At 47.8% G+C, this 24,842-nt stretch overlaps 1 protein-coding gene across 4 annotated transcripts in view; it reads right to left on the minus strand.

The window, feature by feature from the left end:
* GTF2IRD1 (GTF2I repeat domain containing 1) overlaps window positions 1-24,842 on the minus strand; it is a 244,094-nt gene that overhangs the window by 103,333 nt on the left and 115,919 nt on the right. For 3 of the 4 annotated variants that reach the window (XM_043964257.1, XM_043964255.1, XM_043964258.1), the window contains exons 5-9: window positions 23,493-23,676; window positions 22,073-22,377; window positions 16,996-17,085; window positions 14,829-14,912; window positions 5,107-5,290 (exon numbers count right to left, since the gene is read on the minus strand). In XM_043964257.1, coding sequence (XP_043820192.1) covers window positions 5,107-5,290; window positions 14,829-14,912; window positions 16,996-17,085; window positions 22,073-22,377; window positions 23,493-23,676 — 847 coding nt within the window. The remainder of the gene's footprint in view (window positions 1-5,106; window positions 5,291-14,828; window positions 14,913-16,995; window positions 17,086-22,072; window positions 22,378-23,492; window positions 23,677-24,842) is intronic. The other variant, XM_043964256.1, reaches the window with a different exon arrangement.

Here is a 24,842-nt window from a genome sequence, read left to right on the forward strand (position 1 = left end):
AGATTTATGAATCTATGCTCACCACGTCGGACACTGATCTGTAAGAGGAGGGGGCTCAGGATATGGGATCTCAAAGCACCCGTCCTATGAGACCCTATCACGGACCAGGAAAACCATCTTTATTTAAGTAAGCAGTTCTAAAGGCTCAAAAGCAATCCATCAATGAATGAACAATTAATAGGGGTTTATGAGGCACCTATGAGCCAGACAGCATTAGGTGCTGGTGATACAAGAACCGACTTCTGCTCTCCAGGAGAGAGGGAATTCTATCGAGGGAATAGAAGAAATTTAAAAAATAAAAAATATAAAATCCTTCAGGAGTTTTCTTGTTCAGTGCTTCACTAAGTCTAATTGGAATCTTTCTAGCTGCAGCGTGGTCTGGGCTAATCTTTTCTACTAAGCAGGATGACACAGAATTCCCAGCATCCAAGAAATCCGAAGACCCCTATTAAGAGAACCAGAGGAAGTCCCCTGGACGTCTCTAGCTGGGGGCCCTGTAGACCCCAAATGAACCCCTCCCCCACCCCTGGCCAAGCCCTCTCTACCATTCCATTGCTGCAGTCCCTCTGGCTTCCAATCAGGGAGTCACCTAGGATTCTTCACTATCCCATAGCTCTCCACATCCAATATGGCGCATGGTGTGCTGATTTCTACCTTCGGAACAACTCTTGAATATTTTCCCGTGCCCACTGCCCCACTGGTGCAGGCCCCCATCACCTCACACCTGGATGACTGCAGTAGCTGCTGGTGGGGAGGGTCTGGCTTGCCTCAGGCCTCTCCCCACTCCAGCCCATACTCCTCCACTCAGCTGCCAAGTGGATTTTCTTTTTAATTAATTAATTAATTAATTAATTTTAGTGAGGCAATTGGGGTTAAGTGACTTGCCTAAGGTCACACAGCTAGTAAGTGTTAAGTGTCTGAGGCCGGATTTGAACTCAGGTACTCCTGACTCCAGGGCTGGTGCTCTATCCACTGCACCATCTAGCTGCCCCCCAAGTGGATTTTCTTAAAGTGTTGACCACGTGCCTGACCGGTCGTATACTCTGGCCATCCCCTCACTTACTTAGTGTTAGTGAACTGACTGATCAAAAAAATTAGCTTGGGCAGCTAGGTGGCAAAGTGGATAGAGCACCAGCCCTGGAGTCAGGAGGACCTGAGTTCAAATCTGGACTCAGACACTTAACACTTACTAGCTGTGTGATCCTGGGCAAGTCACTTAACCCCAATTGCCTCAAAAAAAAAAAAAAGATTAGCTTAAATCCAAGGTTTTTAACCTTTTTAGTATGATGGAACTCCTGTCTGGTTATACCTATAGACCCTTCTCAGAATAAGGTTTTTAAATGTTTAAAATAAAGTAAACAGAATGACAAAGGAAATCAGTTCTATTGAGGTACTGTTCTTCTTTTTTATTTTTTTGCAGGCAATAGGGGGTTAAGTGACTTGCCCAGGGTCACACAGCTAGTAAGTGTCAAGTGTCTGAGGCCGGATTTGAACTCAGGTACTCCTGAATCCAGGGCCGGTGATTTAACCACTGCGCCATCTAGCTGCCCCCCAAGTACTGTTCTATTTTAAAAAACAAGTTCCTCAGGGAGCTAGGTGGTACAGTGGAGAAAGCACCCACCCTGGATTCAGGAGGACCTGAGTTCAAATCTGGCTTCAGATACTTGACACTTACTAACTGTGTGACCCTGGGTGAGTCACTTAACCCTCACTGCCCCACAAAAAAAGAACAACAAAACAACAACAACAACAAATCCAAGTTCCTGGACCCAGGTTAAGAAGCCCTGACCTAGATAAGCACTGTGGTCTATTCACTGACGTCTAAGGTGGGGGAATTCTAGGTTTGGGGCCTCTGTCTCTGAGGGTCCAAGGATGACTATGCAGAGGAAGGGAATTCTGTGGGCTGCACTCCTTCCTTCCCCAGTGAGCAAGCATGGGCCCTCAGGACCTCATCAGCTTGGAGGCCTCATGAGCTGAGCCTGAAAGTCCACCACGTAGCTGTGAACTGATCCAACCATTCTGGAGAGCAATTTGGAATTATGCCCAAAGGGTGATAAAGCTGTGCATACCCTTTGACCCAGGCAATACCACTTTTGGGTCTTTTTCCCAAAGAAATCATGGAAGGGGGAAAGGGACCCACATGTACAAAAATATTTATAGCTGCTCTTTACGTGGTGGCAAGGAATTGGAAGTTGAGGGGGTGCCCATCAATTGGGGAATGGCTGGACAAGTTGTGGTATATGAATACAATGGAATACTATTGTGCTGTAAGAAATGATGAGCAGGAGGAATTCAGAGAAACCTGGAGGGTCTTATGTGAGCTGATGATGGGTGAGATGAGCAGAACCAGAAGAACATTGTACACAGTATCATCAACATTGAGTGTTGACCTACTGTGATGGACTATATTCTTCTCACCAATGCAATGGCACAGAAGAGTTCCAGGGAACTTGTGATGGAAGAGGATCTCCAAATCCAAGGAAAAAAAAAAAAAGAACCACGGAGTATAGATGCTGAATGAACCATAGTATTTCTTTTGTTTTTGATGCTGTTTTTTTTTCCCTATTTTGAGGTTTTTCATCATTGCTCTGATTTTTTCTCTTATAACATGACTAACGCAGAAATATGTTTAATGTTATTATGTGTATATATATATATATAACCTATATCAGATTACCTGCTGTCGAGGGGAGGGGGGAGGGAGGGGAGGGAGGGAGAAAAATCTGAAATTGGAAAGCTTGTATAAACAAAAGTTGAGAACTATCTTTACATGTAACGGAAAAAAAATAAAATACTTTATTAATTAAAAAAAAAAAGAAGAAAGTCCACCACGTGCACGGTGTAAGGGGCTGTCCTGCATGGTATTATGTGAGGCCTATGGTGGAGGTTCTCACCACTATCAGGGAGGAGGTGTGGCATGGGGGCTCTGGCCACCTATGCTGCTCACTCTCTGTGTGACCTTGGGTTAGTCATTTCTATTCCCCAGCCCTCAGTTTCTTCACCTGTCAAATGAGGGCGGTTGGACAAGAGCCTCTGAGGTCTCTTCCAGTTCTAGGTTCATGACCCTATGATCTCTGAGACAGGTCTTCCATGACACCCAGAATTCGGCCAACAAGCATTTATTAAGCCCCAACTACATACTAATTAGTGAGGATCCACTAGGATCCAGAAGGCTTCCAGTCTCAGAGACCTCCATTACAGCATTAGCAGCCACACTTGTATAATGCTTTGAGGTTATCAAGAACTTTGCTCCAATCCCCAGGAGGCAGAAACTGAAATTATCCCCAGCTTATTCCCAGAGAAGGTAAAGTGACTTAGCAGAGGTAAAATTCAAACCCGGGTCCAAGGCTATACCAAGTCCTGGGCTATCTTCGCTGTGCTGCGCTGCCCCTCCTGGCCAGTCAGTGTCCAGGCCCTGGTCCTGTGGTTGGATGTGGGCAGTCATGTGGTGCAACCCCCTCCCCATTTTATGGATGACAAAACTGAGGCCCTGTGGCTTGCCCAGTAGCACAAAGGTATCAGACTCAGGGGTGAGATTTAAACCCATGTGCCCTGGGTTCCAGAATCATTGTTCTTTGAACAGAACCACACATCAGCTAACCCTGTGGAATCACAAATTCATGGAAGGTCAGAGCTAGGAGGCACCCTGGAAATCTTCATTTAAGAGAGGAGAAAGCAGGAGCCAAGGAGTGGGCCATGACTCGTCCAAGGTCACACAACTTGTTAGCACAAGATCAGGGATTACATTCTGGATCCCATGATTGCTTTTTTTTTTTTTTTGGGTGGGGCAGTGAGGGTTAAGTAACTTGTCCAGGGTCACACAGCTAGTACGTGTCAAGTGTCTGAGGCCAAATTTGAACTCAGGTCCTCCTGAATCCAGGGCTGGTGCTTTATCCACTGCATCACCTAGCTGCTTACCATGATGGCTCCTAACCCTACATCACATAGAGGAAGTGAATGAACATTTATATAACACCTACTATGTGCAGCACTGAGCTAGGCACTTTATGAATATTATTTCATTTTATCAGAGACACCTTCCAAGCAGCCATTTAATAAATTTTCACTGAACTGAACTGACAGGGAAGATAATAACAGCTAACAATTATATAGCACCTACTATGTGCCAAGCACTTTACAATTATTATCTCATCTGGTCCTCACAACAACCCTGGAAGGTAGGGGCTATTATTATCTCCATTTGGTAGTTGAGGAAACTGAGGCAAACAGGTTTTGCTTGGGGTCACACAGCTGGTAAGGGCCTGAGGCTGAATTTGAACCTAGGTCTTCCTGACTCCAAGTTCGATGCTCTACCCACTGTGCTACCTGCTGCTGTCGTTCATTCATTTCTAGTCATGTCTTATGCTCTGTGACTCTACTGGGGGTTTTCTTGGCAAAGATACTGGAATGGTTTGCCATTTTTTCTCCAGCTCATTTTAGATGAGGCAAAAAGGGTGAAGTGACTTGCCCAGGGTCACACAGCTAGTTAAGTATCTGAGGCTGGATTTGAACTCAGGTCTTCCTGACTCCAGGCCCAGTGCTCTATTACTTGGATTGTGTTTGCTGCACTTGGGCATAGCAAGACTGAAGAATCCAACTCTTTCAAGGTCCTGACATGTCATTAGTCTGAACCACCCCCCACCCTGTACAGATCACAGTCCTCTAGGCTTTAGCCTTTGGAAGTCACAGCTAAAAAGTCTTTTCTCCCATCAGCCAGCCTCCTTAGGGCCTTCCCTGACGAGCTGGGCCGGTCCTTGGGCAACATATATGGGGCCTATCGCCAGCTGGCCCATTGGCGCAGCCACACCTTGGAGAGCCCAGGCCACTTCATGACATCACAGAGTGAGCTGGAAGAGACCTCTGAGAATACCTCTCCTGACACAACCATTTTGCAGATAAGAAAACTGAGGCCCCAAGAGAGGAAGAGACTCCTCCAAAGTTGCAGGGGCACTTGATAGCCGAGCCAAGATTCAAACCTAGGTACTCTGAGGCCAACATTCTCCCCGTTGTACCAGGCCTTCCACAGAGGAATTAAAAAAGAAGTGAATCCTCTGCCCTCGGCTCCTGCTCCAGCCCCGCGGGTGGGCCCCACAACGTGCTTTGTACCTTTTGATAACAAAATGGATGCTGTGTCTCTCCTCCAGAATGCGCTTCAGCTTAGGAACGCCGTAAGTGCAGGGCCGCTTGAAGGGGATTTTGTCCGGGATGCCCACGATTTCCACGGCCTCGGGGTCACAAGCGATCTTCCTGTAGGGGACGGGGACCATGTGGTCCAAGCCCAGGGCTTCGGCTGAAAGGGGAATAGGAATCAATCCATCAATCTCCAAGCACCTACTATGCGCTAGATACTGGGTTAGGCAGAGGAGACTAGACAGATGAAAATTAAAGAGTGCCAGCCCTCAAGGAACTTATGTTCTGCTGAAGGTTCAAAGTGTCACAGACCAGGAAATGGAGTTGGGAGGTCCCCGTGGCAGGGACACTGAGTCACCTTGCCAAGGTCTATTTTCCCGTAGAAAATTCCAGTGCCTAGATTGAAGGCATGGGTGCCTATGAGCAATTAAAGCCCTTATAGCAAGGACCCAGGCTTGGTTTCCCATTTCCTGTCCTGACACCTGTAATCGAGGCTCAGGAGCACAAATTAACGACTGATTAGCCCAGATGACGGGAGGGTGAGGGGGCCCTTTGCTCATTAATTCGTTCCTTGGTTCTCCCTGGCCAGGACAGTAATGAGGAGTGCGCCGTTTGCTGCTGTTGCTGTGCACACTCTTGGGTTGCCCGGCTCACACAGGATTGAGGACAGGTCCCTGAGGATGGCAGCAGGCCCCAGCTAGGGCTGATCAAGGTAAGAGCTCCTTCCCTTCCCCAGCCTGGGCCAGAATGTTCTGGAGGGAAAAAAAGGGCCACTAGCTACACTTCCACTCTGGGGAGCCACCAGGGCCTCATTAGCCATGCGGTGCTTCCTGCGCCAATTCTCCCCAGGGCTCCTCAGATGAAATCCGGGACATGGGAGTGACACAACATTTGCATATGATATGCATCCATTTGCATATGCCAACATGGACCCCAGGGTCCTTTCTCTGGGCCTTTTGAGGTAAGCTGTTCTTGGGGTCTACTTCTCCATCTCTCTTTACCCACTCATGCTCCCAGTGAGGGTGCCATGGCACACCCACCAGCTCCTGAAGGGCAGAAGATAGAAAAGACCAGAAACCCTCTGGAGGACCTGAGGCCAAACCTCTGTGTTAGGGGCTGAAGGTCACTGCTGGAGTGGACAAGCACTTCTGGTGGTCCCTCTCCCCAGAGCCAGCCTACCCATGTGCTTCTGGGATGGAGTCAACTCAATTACTTAGCAGGTAACCTCAGTTACCAACTCTCAATTACCTAGTTACCTAGTGGCCATGAAACTTAAAAAAATTTTATACATACACTTTCATTAGATAAACACAAATTTACATATATATGTAATTTATTGTATGTATGATATTGCTGTTTAGTTGTTTTCGGTCATGGCTGACTCTTCACGACCCCATTGGGGTTTTCTTGGTAGAGATAGATACAGGAGCGGTTTGCCATTTCCTTTTCCAGCTCATTTTACAGATGAGGAAACTGAGGCAAAAAGGGTTAAGTGATTTGCCCAGGGTCACACAGCTAGTAAGTGTCAAGTGTCTGAGGCCAGATCTGAACTCAGGTCCTCCTGAATCCAAGGCCAGTGCTTTATCCACTGTGCCACCTAGCTGCCCCCACCACATACAATATTTTATATGTGTATGTGTTTTTGTACATATATGTGTGTACACACACACACACACACACACACACACACACACATAGATATACGTACACACAACTGAATTTCAACATACGATATAACTGGTTTCCTTTATAACCCTGTGCATTGCACGCATTGAAACCACTTGGAGAAGTGGTGCATGGGTTTCACCAGACTGGTAGTGGATCAGGGATTCCCCCAAAAGGTTAAGAAACCTGACCCTAGAAAATTCCAAGACAGCCTGTGAGGACTAGGGGAGGATGAGGAGATAATTCCCAACAAGGAGATGAACACAGTGGAAATGAAATCCTCCAAGAGAATTAATGCTCTGGCTTTGAAGGCTGTTTTTATTCTGAGATTTGAAAAATGGATCTGGCGCATCTGTCCTTCCGGACATCTGAAGAACCATGGAGAGAACAACAGTAACACTCTGTGAAGACCCCTCTGGGTTGGGCCTGGAAAGTTGGCCAGTTTCCCCGCCCAGGCATCTTTTCTCTCCTCTGGGCTGGGAATGGGCGGCATCACCTCTCACACTTGGGCAAGCATCAGCCTACTAGCTCTCCTTTCTGTCTACCTTCTTTCTCTCTTTCCCTGTTTGCCCAAGCCTCATGTCAGTGTGGATCGGGTTCACACGCTCTGTGGAATGGGCAAAGAGAATCATGAGCTTTGGTTCCAGAGTCCTTTGGAGTGAGAAAACAGACCAAGTTTTGAAACTTCAGAGCGATATTTGATTCTTCCCTCTCCCTCTCTAATTCATTATCAGCTTCTGCCAATTCTTCCGTGGAAATAGTAAGAATCTACCCATTCCTCTGCCAGCACTTACTAGCTGTGTGACCCTAGGCAAGTCACTTAACCCTCATTGCCCCACCCCCTCCCCCCACATACCTACTATGTACCAGGCACTGTGCTAAACATTTTACAAATATCTCATTTGATCCTCAAAACAAACCTGGGAGATAGGGGCTGTTATGAATCCTATTTTACAATTGAGAAACTGAGGCAAACAAAGGTTAAGTGACTTGTTCAGGGTCACACAACTGGTAAATGTCTGAGCCTGGATTTGAATTTGGGTCTGCTTGACTCCAGGCCCAGTGCTCTACGTGTTGCACCTCGTAGAAAGTTCAGTGCTTTCTTAAAAGCACCGTACAATTTCTGCAGTATGATCCAGCAGCGTGGTATGGTGCAGAGCCTGGGCTCTAGAAACAGAACCCGCTGTACCACTTCCCTGCAGGACCTTGGGTGAGTTGCTTAAACTCTCTGAGACTCATCCATGAGATAAAGAGGTCGGATAAGATGCTCTCGAAGGTACCTTCCAGTTCTATGACCCTACCTGTGTGACCTTGGACAAATCACTTCATCTCTCTGGGCCTCTGTTTCCTCCTCTGTGAAATGAGGCGTTTGGACCACAGGGCCCTTCCAGCTTTAGGTCCTTGGGCCTAGGGTTCTTCTCTGGCTCAATGTGTGGTCCATCCGTAGTGTCTGTCCAAGAAAGAGTGGGCCAGTGATATGGGTTTTCCATCCAGTGGCGTCTCCCAGTCTGTCTGACGGGCCTTGTTATTTTCTATGTGCATCATCAGGCCAAATTCTCATAGGTGAACATGGATCTCATTGGGAAGGCTCTGTCACATTCTGTGCCCTGATGCAATGAACGTAGTGTTCTCTGCGTGTGGGGGCCTCCCCATCGATGGGGAATCCTCCTTCCATTGGGCTCTCCTCTGGACACCACGATGGCAGCTGATGCCTTTGTGAAATCTATTGTTTTAGGACTCATCTGATAGGATTTATTTGTTTGTTTGTTTTTTGGGGGCAATGAGGGTTAAGTGACTTGTCCAGGGTCACACAGCTAGTAAGTGTCAAGTGTCTGAGTCCAGATTTGAACTCAGGTCCTCCTGACTCCAGGGTCAGTGCTTTATCCACTGTACCACCTAGTTGCCCCCTGGTAGAGAGTTTTAATGCCAGCCACTATCCCCTAAATTGATGAAGCTATAGATTTAGAACCTCTTCTCTTTTTACTCTCCCCCAAGGAAATGAATTTTTTTTTTTTTTGGCGGGGCAATGAGGGTTAAGTGACTTGTCCAGGGGGCCACAGCTAGTAAGTGTCAAGTGCCTAAGGCCAGATTTGAACTCAGGTCCACCTGAATCCAAGGCTGGTGCTTTATCCACTGCGCCACCTAGCTGCCCCGTGATATGGTTTTAATAGCTCACACATGTCTATTGCTGGAAGGTTTTGTAAAGGTCTTTTCCAATATTATGCTATTTGTTCCTCCCTCAATGATCCTGGGGGGCAGGTGGCATGATAATCAACAGTTAAGTTTATTCTTATTGATGGTCTAAAAAATGCCGGGGTTCTTGGCATCCTTTGCCCCCTTTTCTGGCCACTGGGTCACTACCGTGGAAGAAACAAAAGGGGGCAGGCTGCACAGGACTCAAGGCCTTTCTGTCTTTCTCTCTGTTCCCTAGGCTGCTGGGCCAAAGCATTCATCACCTATTGGCCAGCCCGCTCTCAATTAACCTCTCAGCGGTCAGCCAGCCTGGGCTTCAGAATGCAGACACAGTCTCTCGCTTGGGCTCCATTCAAGCCTTTCTAGCAGGGAAGGCACCTGCAGAGTTGATGTTCTGCTGGTCCAGCCTTGGGGAGCCCAGCATCACCTCACCTTGAGCCTCGGGCAGGCGCAGGGAGTGAAGCCCCCGTGGAGACGGAAAACCTCAGAATACCACCTGGACCTGGGCCAAGGGCGTCACACTGCTCCCCTGCCTCGCAGTGAAAGCTACATCTCCTCAGCCTGGCATTCAAGGCCTTATAGGATTTCAGTTTTTAAAAAGCACATTTGACTATTCTTGGTGTTAACAAACACCAAGTAAAAGGAGCACTTTCAGGTAGAGAGGACCCATGTACGTGAAATTACAAATTTCTTCTTTTTTTTTTTTTCCTAAAAATGGTTTGTTATAAAGGATGGCTCCCTGAGAGGGCGGGGCAAGGTATATAGGGTGAAATCTAGGCAATGAAAAACAAAAGAGAGCAAGGACTAGTTTTAAATTTGCTTTTCTCTTTCCGTGCAGGATTCATTTACCACGTACATTCCAAAGCCATCCTGTCTGCTCCTTTGGAGGACTGTCCACCATCCAGTGACACCAACAAGCTGAATTTCATAAGCTCCCTCCGAGCACTTGGGTTCTGATGCTGGCTGGTGACGTGAGGCAGCCCACCCCGCCTTGGCAGGAGGAGGCTCATGGTCATCCTAGGCCAAGGAAATCAGCAATCTGGATGATTTTCAGTATATTGTGGCGGCACTAGCTGGGTTTGGGGATTACAGAGATGCGAAATACTACAGGGGTTGTTGTCTTCATGACCCCTCGGACCACACTGTCCTTGGGGTTTTCTTTTGTTTTGTTTTGTTTTTGCGGGGCAATTGGGGTTAAGTGACTTGCCCAGGGTCACCCAGCTAGTAAGTATCAAGTGTCTGAGGTCAGATTTGAACTCAGGTCCTCCTGAATCCAGGGCTAGAGCTTTATCCACTGCGCCACCTAGCTGCCCCCTTCCTTGGGGTTTTCTTGACAAAGATCCTGGAGTGCTTTGCCGTTTCATTCTCCAGTGGATTAAGGCAAACAGAGGTGAAATGATTTGCTTGGGGTCACACAGCTAGTAAGTGTTTGAGGCCAGATTGGCACTCAGGTCCTCCTGACTCCAGCGCCAACACTCTGTCTACTGACCTAGCTAGATGCCTCCAAGGCAAACAGAGGTTAAGTGACTTGCCCAGGGTCACACAGTAAGTGTCTGAGGCTGGATTTCAACTCAGGTTCTCCTGACTCCAGGCCCAGCGCTCTCTCCACTGAGCCACCTAAATGGGGGTGGGGAGGGGAGAGGATATGACACATAAACAGAGAAATAGGGCATATGGCAGAGTGTGAAGGGAACAAAGGTCAGATCTACTTTAATGAAAGGAGGACTGATTCTGTGTTGTCTTCTCCCATTAGACTGGGAGCTTCTTGAGGGCAGGGACTGTTTTTTGCCCTTCTTTGCATCCGCAGCATTTAGCCCAGTGCCCGACACATAGATGCTACAGAACTATTTACTAATTAATGGTTCCTCCCAGGTGTGTGTGTGTGTGTGTGTGTGTGTGTGTGTGATTGTAATCGCAGATGATGGGAATCACCTGTCCCCTCCCTCACAAGGAGCTAGGAGAGCTGGAGGAAGGGGGGAGCACTCCGACCACCCCCATCGTCTCCTGACTATTCCTTCCATAGGCTGGGCTCCTCACCAGCTCAGCATTCCAGCTCCGCCCCCCCTCCCACCGATTCCCTCCTCGGATCCTCTTAGCCCTGCTCTCCATCTCCCCAAATCCAACTCATGCTTTGAGACCCAGGACACAAGATCACGGATTTAGACCTAGAACCAGAGGCCACCCTGTCCAACCTCCTCATACACCAAGTGAAGAAACCGAGGCCCAGGGGCGGCCAGTGATTTAGGAGCACACAATTGCAGCTCAAGACCAGAAGGGACCTTGCAGGGGCCATCTAGTCTGACCTTCTCATTTTATAACTGGGGAAACCGAGGCTCAGAAAGAGGAAATGACTGATCACAGAAACAAGGATTTAGAGCTCTTGGAAGACCACCAGACCAACTGCTCCCATCTGACAGGTGGGGAAACAGAAGCCCAGAGAGGTGACACTTGGCCCGGGCCACACGGGAATTACGTGGCAGAACCAGTTGTCCTGCCTCCAACACTAGAGCTCTCGTGACTTCCCAGCCCTTATCTCCACCTCCTCCATGCAACCTTTCCTTGATCACCACGGACTCTCTGCTCTGCACTCTAGACCCTTCCTGGCAGCACTGGCTGGATTTCTACTTGATCACTCCATGTCTGGGTGAACTGTCTCCTTGGCTACTACGCTGTAAACGTCCCCAGGACAGAGACTCAGCCACGGCCTTCTCTAATGCTCCACACGGTCTCATCTAGCGGGGAGGTGTACACGACAGACACGACAAAGGACATCATCTAATCCCAGGGCTCTTGGTCTGGGGCCCAGGAACTCATACTTTATTACAATCATCTCTGTGTTCCAATATCATTGATCTACTCGGGAAACTTAGGTTTCATTTTATTTTATTTTATTTTTGGGGTTTTGGTTGTTTTGTTTGTTTTTGGGGTTTTTTTGCAGGGCAATGAGGGTTAAGTGACTTGCCCAAGGTCACACAGCTAGTGAGTGTCAAGTATCTGAGGCTGGGTTTGAACTCAGGTCCTCCTGATTCCAGGACCAGTGAATCCACTTTATCCACTGCACCTCCTAGTTGCCCCTAGATTTCATTTTAGGCATTTAAAAGCATGATTCTGAGCAGGGGTCTTAGGTTCCACTGTGTGATTTTTCACAATTGGATGGCCCAAGGGTCTGAGATCCTCCCCCCCATTTAAGAAGTCCTTGTTCCAGTCCAATCTGATAATAATAACAAAAATAATAAGGATGAAGAGGATAACTAACATTTATATATTGCTTACTCTGTGCTCAGCACTTTTTACAAATATTCATTCATTTGATCCTCACTACAACCATGGGAAGGTGGAGGTCATTATTAGCCCCATCTTATTCCATAAGGAAACTAAGGTAAACCAAGGTGAAGTGACTTGTCCAAGGTCATACAACCCGTGCCTGAGGTTGGCTTCAAAGCAAGGAGACAGTGGGATGAGTGCTGGGTCGTTTAAATCCTGATCTACCATTTACTTCTTCAGTGACTTTGGGCAAGTCACTTAACCTCTGTTTGCCTCAGTTTCCTCCACTGTAAAATGAGGAAATTAGGTTAGAGAAGCTTGAAAGTCTCTTCTAGCTCTAGGAGTTTAGGAGACACTCACTGTGTGTCAGGTGCCATGGCAGTGTCACCAATCATTATCCTTTCAGGAAGATGGTGGATCACTGGGCCTTGCCATCAGCCCTACGGCTGCACACTCAAGATACCCGGGGCCTTCGAACCTCCTTTGAAGCTGAGTCCCCTTTCAGAGTGTTAGCTCTTTGAGAGCTGGGACCATCTTGCTTTTCTATTTGTATCCCTAGCTCTTAGCCCAGTGCTTGGCACAGAAGAGCCAATTCATAAATGCTTTTCAACTCATTCACTCCTTTAGTGCTGAAGCTCCAGGGAGGGTTCTGTCTGTCACCTCTGACACAGTGGAAGTTCTGGGAAGGTGTGAGCTGTTTCCATTTCAATCTTTGCATTTCAGCACAGGCCTTGGCACACAGTAGGTAATTTATCTATACTTGGTGTTTGTTTTTGGCAGAACAGTGAGGGTTAAGTGACTTGCCCAGGGTCACACAGCTAGTAAGTGTCAAGTGTCTGAGGCTGGATTTGAACTCAGGTCCTCCTAAATCCAGGGCCAGTGCTCTATCCACTGTGCTACCTTAGCTGCCCCTTATCTATGTTTGTTAACTGATTTCATTGGTATAGGGAATTCCTAGTGAGAAAACTCCCTCTTCCAATGCAAATCCTTTACAAACTGGAGTACAGTTACCTGGGAGCCCTGAGAGGTCCTGTGACCTTCCTGGAGAAGGCCACAGAGCCAATGGGTCCTATGTCAGGACTTGAAACCAGGTCTCTGTAACTCCAAATCTGGTTTTCTAACTGCACATGGAAGGGCTTGGCAAATGTCTATTGAATTGAAACGTTGGAGGGATTTGAATGTCAAGTTCAGGATCTTCTCTAAACCAGGAGGTTTTTAACCTGTGGGTGGGGGCGGTCTGTGAACTTGGTTTTTAAAAATATTTTAATCACTGTATTCCAGCATAATTGGTTTCCTCTGTAATCCTACACATTTAGAACTGTGATTCTGAGAAAGGGGCCAAAGAGGCCAAGCCCAGACCATTGCCAAAGGGGACCACTCCACACACTCCAGATTTTCACCCTGTCCTCTGGTCCTCTCGGACCCAGGTCTCCCTGGCTCAGGGGCTGGCCTTCCATTGATGCCTCCATCATTATCACGATCACTCACATTTATAGAATAAAAATAGCATTTACCCAATGCTTTATGGCTTGCCAAGTCCCCGCCCTTCTCTCTCTCTCTCTCTCTCTCTCTCTCTCTCTCTCTCTCTCTCTATATATATATATATATATATATATATAATATCTCATTTTCCCTTAGGATAATCCTTTCAGGTAGACAGTGCTAGAATTATTATTCCCAGTTGACAGATGAAGAAACTGAGCATCAGAAAGGTGAAAGGAGCTGTACAAAGTCACACGGAAGTGTGTGAGAGGCAGTGTGGTAGGTAGAGTGGGAAGAAAGTTGGTCTCCATGCCAAGAAGACCCGGGTTCAAGTCCCGGCTTGGGGATGTAAGACCGTTGGAAAATCCCATCCCTCCTCAGAGTCCCAGGCAGCTCTCCAAGAAAACTTGCAGAGAGGGGCAGAGAATTAGAATTGCCTAAACCAATGGAATCACGGGTCCAGTCTTTAGCCCATCCCCATTCTCTATGCCACACACATCAGGGGAAGTGGGAGAAGGAGAATGAGAACTTATATTCCTATAGCAACGTTTTCTTCAAAACCATCCCACAAGGCAGGTTGTATAAGGAGGATTATTTCCCTCATTTTGCAGATGATGAGGAAATCCAGTGTAGAATTTCCCCGACGGCCAAGGATGTCATCTATAAAGTCCATAAAAACGTCGGTTTCCAAGGATGTGCCAGCAGGGGGAGGAGCCGCCGGGCCGATGCCAGGGAACCAGCTCGGCCCCTGGAGCTTCCTCTCTCTTGCTGGTTCTTGGCTAGGTAGGGGGTGTCATCCCTCTGCTCTGGGGCCTTAACCCAAGTGAGCCTGCTCCATCCGTCCCCAAGGCTCCCAGCCACTTTTGGGCCTCACTTCTCAATCCCTCTGCCTGCGGGATCTGGAAGGGAAATATTGACATAACCTTCCCGAGACGTGGTGAGAGTCGGAGCCGGCGATGGCAGCCGCACAGAAAGAGTGGGGTGCTCCAGCATATGGCTCCTGCTGCCGTGTTAGGGAACAAAAATGATTGCAGCTTAATGATATGCAAAACACGGGCCTGCGTTTGCATAATGGGATTTCAACTCCCACTCACCATATCTGCTGTTAAACAGGATCTGCACACACTCCCTCAGGGTGTTGATGTCTTCGGTTTCTTTTATAAAACTGTCCCATTTCTCTATCAAAACAAAAAAATCAGAAATAAGACGTGTCCATATGGCGCCTGGCCTGCGTTCCCCCCTCCCCCCATAGAACGCGCAGCGCTACCCATTGAGGGATAGGCACCCTGGGCTCCACCAACCCCCCTCAACCCAACATGCTCCCCATTTCAGCAGGGATGCTCTAAGCTTGACAAAGCTCTTCTCTCCTAGAGTGAAAGCCTTCTCTTCTCCCCGGGGTCTCCTTTCACTTACTGCCCCAGCCTTCCTTCACCCATCCTCTCCTGGGAAGGATGCCAAGGAAACACTCAGATGAGCTCCAGTGACCAGCCGGCCATTCACTGACCTCCGAGAGGACTGTGATATGGATGGCAGTGACGACATGCTATCAAGAGCATCCGAGATCTTAGACTGGAAGGGACCCGGGCCACTATGTGGTCCAACTGTCTCACTGTACAGAGGAGGAAAACTGAGGTTTATAAGGGATCTCCCCCAGGACTGAGGCTACAGGATCACAGGTGAAGAACTGGAAGGAAGCCCAGCCACCATCCAGAACAGCCCTCTCCTTTTACAAATGAGGAAACTGAGGCCCAGGGAGATGAAGAGACTTTTCCAAGATGATCTATTCTATAGAAAGAATCAAAGGCAGCATTTGAATGCGTCTTCTGATTCAGGACTCAGAGAGTGCTCCTTCCATTGTGCTGAGCTGCCCCGGTGTCCCATTACCGTCTCCACCTTCTCCCTCCAATGCCGTACAAGCCTATACTGCTGTCCTATTAATCAAATGACTCCTGACATCCCAGCCTCCTCCTGGAAGGATTCTTGGAGCAAGCAGAGGGTTCTCAATGATTATCCTGACTGGACAGGGAACTCCTTCCATGGCTTAACTCGTCATGTGATGATGAAGTAAGGCACTTAATCTCATCCCCAAGGGCCAGTCAGATGATAAATAATAATAATCACAATAATAGCTACATTTCTGAGCTCCTTTAAGGGCTACAAAATGTGTTCCGTTATGGGAGCTCATTTGACAGTTTTTCTTCAGCTCCGTTCGGTCTTAATGCTTTTATGGGGCCACATTCCATGTTTAGGAGGCATCGCTAGACTAGAGGTCCCCAGAGGGCAGGGAGTAAGGCAGAGTCATTGTCTTGGGTGCCTTGAAAAGATAGGGTCGGGTTAATGGTAGTGATGTCCCGGGGTTGGGGGGGTTGGTTCCTTATGGGAGAAATTGAAAAAAAACCTCAAAAAATGGCCGTCTCAAAAGTGGCACTGGAGTCCATCCTACTGCCCTTCCATCCTTCCTTGCTAAACCAGTTTTATTGCTGCCTTTTGCTTTTACATCACCATCATTTCTAGAGGTACCATCCCTCACCTTCCAACAGTAAGTGAGCCTCCTCTTGTAACAAAGAAGAACCATTAACAAAACCAAGAGACAAACGCAATAGCCCCTGACAGGCCATGGGACGTTGGACCCATCATACCCCATTTCTTCACAGAAAGGAAGAAGGGAAATTTTCTTCTCCCCAGTCAGAATCTAACTCTCCTATTCTGCTGCCATATTGACCCAAGTCAGGCAGGGTGAGGACTGGAAGATGATTGGAACTCACGTCCCCAAGGAGGCTCACAAGTGGAAGGTAACATCTCTCCCTGAGGTTTCAAGTGGGACTCTCTTGAATGAGGTCCTAGGTCCTGGGTCCCCTGGGAGGGACCCTGAGCCAACTCTTCCCTGATAGATGGATGCCCCCCCCCCCCACTCCAACAGCTTTACAACAGCATCTCAGCCTCAGCGGCCCCCTCCGATCTCTGTCTAGGCCATCTGCTGCTCAATGTTATTCTTAAATAGGCCCCAGCAAAGGGGTCAAAGGGGCATAGAACCAAATCTAGAAGAAATCTTGAAGGCCAAATAGTTTACCCCACTCATGTCGCAGATAGGAAAACTGAGACCCAGGGCAGCTACGTGACCGGCCTAGATCACACAGCCCAGGAGTAGCTGTCCTGGTCTTAACGCTGACTCAGGCACCATCCTTGGGCCCAGGCTAAGATCCCCACTCTCTTATCCAGGCCCCCGCACAGCAGGGTCACGGAACCCAGACTCCACCCTACCTGTTTTGTCATGGACGATAGAGAAGAGGATCCGCTTAGATGCATGGACATTTTGGATGAGTGGCCCACCCGAAACTGATGATTTCTGTCCTAGACAGGGGGAAGTATAAAAGGATACGGGGAGGGGGGAAGGAAAGAAGGAAATAAGCATTTATTAAGCGCCAACTATATACCAGGCACTGTGCTCAGGGCTTTATAAATATTATCTCATTTGATCCTCACAAGCACCATGGGAGGTAGGTATTACCATTATTTCCATTTCACAGCTGAGGAAACTCAGGATTAAAGAGGTTAAAGGACTTGCCCAGGGTAATACATTTAATTAAATGTCTGAGGCTGGAATTGAATTCAGGTCTTCCTGATTCCAGGCCCAGTGCTCTATCCACTGGGCTACCCAGCATGGGAAGAAAGCAAAAAGAAACTGATGCCCTTGGCCCGAAAGCACATGATAAAGGAAGAGGGCTGCCCCCCAGCTAGTCTGGGGAGGTGACTTCTGACCCTGGGATTAATCAGGAAAAAAAAGAGTTCATACTCCATTCCACCTCACCCCAAATCCCTAGTGCCTCTAGTGACCAAACCCTCAGCTCCCTCTAGGGTCCTCCCTGACAGTCTGATCTTTCTCATCATTCAAGGCCTGCCTCACCCAGGAAGCTTTTTGTGAGGACTCCAGCCTGTATTCTCCAAGACAAGGAGGTCAATTAAAAACATTTCCCAACTCTGGAATTTCTAGAGTTCTTACTAGTCTTCCTGCCTCCAGTCCTTTCCCTCTCTAATCTACCTTTCACAAGGCGTCACACAGATACTACCAGGGGTGAGTGATCATGTCACTTCCCTGCTTCCTATGACCCCTAGGGAAAATTAGGAATTCTCTTTGGCCTTTAAAGTCCTTCATTAATCTGCCACCAATCTATTTTACCAAACTGGTTTCCCCTTATTCTCCCTCACACAACTCTGCATCCTACCCAAACGAGCATACCGGGGGCTTCTCCTATATAGCATCACAACTACCCTCTCTGAACCTTTGCCTAGGCTGTGTTTCAGGCCAGGTACACACTCCCTCCTCAAGTACCACTTTCTCCAAGGTGATCTTCCTCTTCCTCACAGATGTTTTTGCTCTTCCCATCTGCCTGAAATGACTTATGGGTATTTATCTGTATACACTGTTGTTTCCCTTTCCCCCATTAGAATATGTTTCTTTCTTTTTTTTTGGGGGGGGGGGGAGGGCAGGGAAATGAGATTTAAGTGATTTGCCCAGGGTCACACAGCTATTAAGTGTCAAGTGTCTGAGGATGAATTTGAACTCAGGTCCTCCTGAATCCAGGGTTGGTGCTTTATTCACCGCGCCACCTAGCTGCCCCCAGAATATAAGTTTCTTGAGGGAAAGGGATACTCTGTTTCTATCTTAGGCCTTTTGACACACTGTCTTCTATCTGTGCATTCCTCAGTGCTTATACAGCGCATGTAGTAGGTGCTTAATACTTGCTAAGTCAAAATGAGAATCCATTGGCTTTTATTCTATGTCTTGATTTCTTTCACATGTATGAACCCTAATGAGACTGTGAACTCCTTTGGGGCAAGGACACACTCTCCTCCTCTCTGTCATCTTCCTCCCTCCAGTCCTCTGCCCAACAAAAGACTGGACATACAGGAAGAACACAATAAAAACATGTTTGACCTGGAAGCTGTTCCTCTCCCCTATATGAGACAGCTGGAGCTGGAGGGGACCTTGGGAGTCCTCATTTTATACGATGGGAAGCCAAGAGCAGACACATCTATGGCTCAGCATCAGCCAGCACGTTCGTAAGGGAGGTGGGATGGGAGACCAGGACACCCGGTTTCCAGGCCAGTATTACTTCCATTTCGATCATGGAACCATAGGCTATGAAGGGAACTTTGAGATCTTCTAGCTCAATTTTACAGATGGGGAAAATGAGGCCCATGAAGGAGGCCAAAGTCCAGGTCACAGAGGAGCCAGAAAGGCCCCTGACTCATTGCCTTCTATGACCTCCATTGGTTCTTCATTAAGCAACTTCCTTCAAGCTTTGGTCAGTCAGTCGGTCAATAAACATTTGTTAAGTGCCAACTATATGTAAGGCATTGTTCTAAGTGAGAGGTGGAGGTGAGGGAGCAGGCATGGGGAAGAGCCAGTGAAAAAGCATGGGGTCAGGAGATGGAGGAGGGTCATGTTCAAGGCCAGGGTGGCTGGATTGTGGAAACCATGGGAGTAATGACTCTTGAAAGGAAGTAGTCAGCAAACAAGATAGAGTATATTATAAAATGCAAAATGGATGATTTTGATTACATTAAATTAAAAATTTTTTGTACAAACAGAAGCAATGCATCCAAAATTAGAAGGGAGGCAGAAAGCTGGGAAACAATTTTTGAGGCCAGTACTTCTGATAAAGGCCTCATCTCTAAAATATATAGGGAACTAAATCAAATTTATAAGAACCCAAGTCATTCCCCAATTGAGAAATGGTCAAAGGATATGAACAGGCAGTTTTCTGATGAAGAAACCAAAGCTATCTATTCCCACATGAAAAAATGCTCTAAATCTCTAATGATTAGAGAGATGCAAATTAAAACAACTCTGAGGTACCACCTGACACCTATCAGATTGGCTAAAATGACAAAAAAGGAAAATAATAAATGTTGGAGAAGCTGTGGGAAAATGGGAACACTAATGCATTGTTGGTGGAGCTGTGAACTGATCCAACCATTCTGGAGAGCAATTTGGAATTATGCCCAAAGGGTTATAAAGCTGTCTATACCCTTTGACCCAGCAATACCACTTTTGGGTCTTTTCCCCAAAGAAATCATGGAAGGGGGAAAGGGACCCACATGTACAAAAATATTTATAGCTGCTCTTTACGTGGTAGCAAGGAATTGGAAGTTGAGGGGATGCCCATCCATTGGGGAATGGCTGGACAAGTTGTGGTATATGAATACAATGGAATACTATTGTGCTGTAAGAAATGATGAGCAGGAGGAGTTCAGAGAAACCTGGAGGGTCTTGCGTGGGCTGATGATGAGTGAGATAAGCAGAACCAGAAGAACATTGTACACAGTATCATCAACATTGAGTGCTGATCTACTGTGATGGACTATATTCTTCTCACCAATGCAATGATACAGAAGAGTTCCAGGGAACTCATGATAGAAGACGATCTTCAAATCCAGGAAAAAAAAAAAAGAACTGTGGAGTATAGATGCTGATTGAACCATATTATTTCTTTTGTTTTTGGTGCTGTTGTTTTTCCATTTTGAGGTTTTTCGTCATTGCTCTGATTTTTCTCTTATAACATGACTAATACAGAAATATGATTAATGTTATTATATATATATATATATACACACACACACACACACACACACACACACACACACACACACACACACACACACACACACACATATATATATAAAAACCTATATCAGATTACCTGCTGTCTAGGGGAGGGGGGAGGGAGGGAGAAAAATCTGAAATTGTAAAGCTTGTATAAACAAAAGTTGAGAACTATCTTTACACGTAATGGGAAAAAAAATCAAATACTTTATTAATTTAAAAAAAAGAAAGGAAGTGGTCAGGCTACATGGGGCTCTGAGAGGTAAACAGAAGACTCTACAATTGATTCTGGAGATGATAGGGAGCCTACTGGAGTGGTAGAGGGGGGCGAGGTGATGCGGAACTTTAGAAAAGCAGGTCAGCCACTGAAACGATAGATTGGAGTGAGGGAGACCAATGAGAAGGCTATTGCAACAGATTGGGCAAGAAATGAGAACCAGGATTAGGGTTATGACATGAGCGTAGGCAATGGTATGTATGTGTGTGTGTATACACACACACACACACACACACACACATATACATATATATTTATTTATTTACTTACTTACTTATGAGAAATACTGGGAAGGCAGCTATGGCAAGATTTATCAACAGACTGGGTATCTGGGGTAAGTCAGACTGAAGAATTTAGGATGAAACTGAGTATGTGGGTCAAGGTGACTGGGAGGACAGTGATATCCTGAATAGTAGTAGGGAGGTTCAGGAGGAGAAAAGGTTCTAGGGGAAGATAATGAGTTCTGCTTTGGTTGTGTTGAGTTTGAGATGCACAACAGGCAGCTGGAGATGTGAGACAGGAGGTCAACAGAATGATTAGGGTTGGAGGTACAGATATTGGAATTATCTGTTTAGAGATGATAATTGAACTATAAGAGTTGATGAGATCATCAGCTGAGAGAATGTAGTGATAAAAGAGAACACAGGGCAGAGCCCTGGGGGGATGAAGAACCAGCAAAGGGGATGGAAAAGAAACAGGTGGATAGAAAGTAGAAAACCAGGAGAGATCAGCATCCTGTAGGAGGAGGTGATCAACAATATCAAATACCGCACGGAGGTAAAAAGGATTATACTTGAAAAAAGGTCACCAGATTTGGCAATCAGATCATGGGTAATTTTGGAAAGAGTAATTCCAGTTGAGTAATGAGGTCAGAAGCCTGATTGCAGAAGGTTTAGGAGTGAAAGGAAAGTAAGTGGAAGTATCTCATGTAGATGGCTTTCTCTAGTTTACCTATGAAAGGAAAGAGGAACACTGGGCTACCGGTGAGCAGAAATGGTCAGATCAAATGAAAGGGAGACCTTGGCATTTTTGTAAGCAGCAGGGAAAAAGCCAGTAGATAAGGAGAGACTGAGGATGAGAGAGAGAAAGAAACAGTGACAGAGAGAGAGAGAGGGAAAAGGGATCCTCACAGTCTGTCTCCTGACCTGCTGTGTGACTTTGGTTAAGTCAATTAAAGTCTCTGAGCCCAAGTTCTTTCATCTGTAAAATGGGTGGATAGCAGACCTTTAAGGTTCCTAATACACTGGATCTAGGATGCTATTATTTTAATGAGATAAAATCTGTAAAGCACTTTGCAAACATTATTGTTGTGGTGGTTATTCATGCTAGCATCTTATTTATGTTCCCTGGCTTAGAGCGGCTTCTCTCCAGGGTCCTGATAGCTGATGCATCCTCTGTCCCCGCTCCCACACCCATTCTTGCCTTCTGGGGGAAGGGCTAGATAATAGCATTACCACAGCAGTCAGGGAAGTCCTGGGCACCTGGAGTCTTGGGCTCTCCGCCAGGGCGAGCCAGGAGGAGGTCGGTGGCGGTGGGCAGGCTGGTCAGGCCCTCCTGCTTGAGGTCCATGGTGACGTGGTTGGGTAGGGAGACATTGTACAAGAAATTGGTCATGGCTGCTGAGGAGGCTGAAAGGTCCTGGGAAGCAGGCTTGGGGGCCTGGGCATTGAGGCCGGGGTCCCGGGGCCCCTTAGGCAACAGAGAGACACAGTTTAGCTCCACGCTGGACTTGGAGTCCCGTCCATTGTCGTCTGGGGGCCTGAGGTTGGGGGAAGAGAGGAGAGGTGAGCAAAGAGGGTCACAGGGGATCGATGCCTGCTATTTATGCAGTGCTTTCACCTTGTCACCAAGCAATTTCACATAAAATCCTCCGGCACAGTGGATGGAGACCCAGGAGGACCTGGGTTCAAGCTCTGTCTCTGATACATCCTGTGGGGCCCTGGGAAAGTCCCTCTGGGGTCTCTAATAACTCTAAGGCTGAGAGTTGCTGGGAAGCCACAGCTTTGCCCAAGTAGAAAAGAATTTCCTCAGCCAGGAATTCCCTATATAAACTATTCCCAGGCCCATCCCTATCCTCTGAGTGGCAGCCGGGGCAGGTGCTAATTATTCTTCTCTTCATTTCGCAGAACCCTGGGGCCCAGACAGGGCGAGTGACTGGTCCAAGGCCACCCACCTGGATGGTGATAGAACCAGATCCCCTCACTCCCAGCACAGTCTTTTCATTCTACCATCTTGCTGCAAATGGGACATTCTTCTCTCCCAAAATCGAGGTGTTTCCTTAAGCAAATTATTTTACACCCCTCTCCTCCGCTCTGAAGCCGACGATGGCTCCCTAGTGCTCATGGGATCAGATCAATACTCCTTAGTCTAGGCTTCAGATCTCCTCCATCGACATCGGCTCTTTCCCATGATACCATTGAATCTCACCAGACTTATGTCTTACTGTGCTTCTGCTAAGACTCGAGACTTCTCAAGACCAAACCATCCTGTTTAGCTTAATTCCAGAGACCACCAGCTTATCCCCACTCCTGTACCTTTGCCCAGGCTGTCCCTGCCACCCAGCGTGCCTACCCTCCCCCTTCCCGCAGATCCGTGGCCCTTCCAGATAGGGTTCAAAGCTTCCCTCCTCCCGAATGCCTTCTCTGACCAACTGAGCTGACTCGGAGGGCTTGATCCATACTATGGACGCAGGTTACGCTACATAAATGTGCACCTCCAGATGTATTTGGGGGGAATTCCTGACGTTTTCCCATCTCCTCCAGGGGTTCCCTGAGGTTGCTTCCTGTGGGCAGGGGCTGTGTCTTCCCCAGCACACAGAGAGCCCCCTCCCCTCCCTCCAGGCCAGGGCCTCCCCCTTCCCAAGGGGATGCTCACCTCTTGAGCTTGAAGCGGATTCGGTGGCTCTGCTCTAGGATCGCCATGAGAGCTTTGAGGTCGTAGTCTGAGGGCTTGCGGAAGGCCAGGCCATCGGGCAGCCCCTGCACGGCCAGCGAGCCAGGCTCCTTCAACAGCTTCTCGTAGGGCACGGGGACAACGCTGGCCTTGCCCAGGGCCTCACCTAGGCAGGGAGGGGAGGTGAGAAGACCCGGGGCAGAGGAGACCCCCCACGCTGGGCTGGGCCCAGAGCCACAAGGAGCCGTTTGATGCCTGGGGCGCCGGGGCTGCGTTCTCTGTCTGCTGACTGTTCCCCACTGCCAAGTTCCAGGGAAAACCAGACCCAACAAGCCCCCCGGGAAACCACATACTTTACAGCTGAGTAACCCCCAAGTGACCTCTGGGGAGGGATGGAGAGGACAGTGCTAACCTGGGGGAGTGGAAGGAGACTCTATGAAGTCCAACTTCCTTCCCATTCCCCCAACCCAAGGGTAAAGAAACCAAGGGGCTGGGGGAATGAAGACACAGAGACATGTGGGAGAGGGGAAACACCCTGGCCCTGGAGCTGAATGGAACTACAGAACCTATCTAGTCCAAGTGCCTCATTTTTATTTATTTATTGGTGAGGCAATTGGGATTAAGTGACTTGCCCAGGGTCACACAGCTAGTAAGTGTCAAATGTCTAAACTTGGATTTGAACTCAGGTCCTCCTGACTCCAGGGCTCTAACCACTGCTCTACCTAGCTGCCCCTCCAAGAGCCTCATTTTACAGATGAGGGAACTCAGGCCCAGAGAGGCTCACAGGCCCATAGCTCCAGAGTTGCAAGGAACTTTGGAAGCAATTGAATCCAACTCTTTCATCTTGCAGGTGAGGAAACTGAGGCATAGGGAGTTTAAATGACTTATCCAAGGTCACACAGAATACTCTGGTGACAGAGTGCATCAGAGAGACAGAGAAGGTGAGGAGAGAGGGAGAGAACTAGAGAAAGGAGAGAGATGGAAAGAAGGAAAAAGCAAGAAGGGGAAGCAAGGATGGCATAAAGGGCTGAGACCAATGGATCAATCAATAATCAATCAATAAGCATTTATTAAGCACCCACGCTGTGCCAGGCACTGGGTTAAGGTGAGAGACAGAGAGACAGGAAGAGGGTAAGAACGAGACTGAGTGGGGGGAGGCAGGGAGGGAGCTCAGGCCTTGCCTGGGGATGGGACCTGCATTCCAGCCTCTTCCTGAGTTCTATCACATGACAGGCAAAGCCATGAAGCTGGAGCAAAGGGGTCAACTCATCCTATGAGAGGGGACTGATTACTTGTGGGATTTTTCTTCCTCCTCCCGCTTTGGGGTACGTG

The sequence above is a fragment of the Dromiciops gliroides genome, chromosome 4 (assembly GCF_019393635.1).
Source record: "Dromiciops gliroides isolate mDroGli1 chromosome 4, mDroGli1.pri, whole genome shotgun sequence".
NCBI lineage: Eukaryota > Metazoa > Chordata > Mammalia > Microbiotheria > Microbiotheriidae > Dromiciops > Dromiciops gliroides.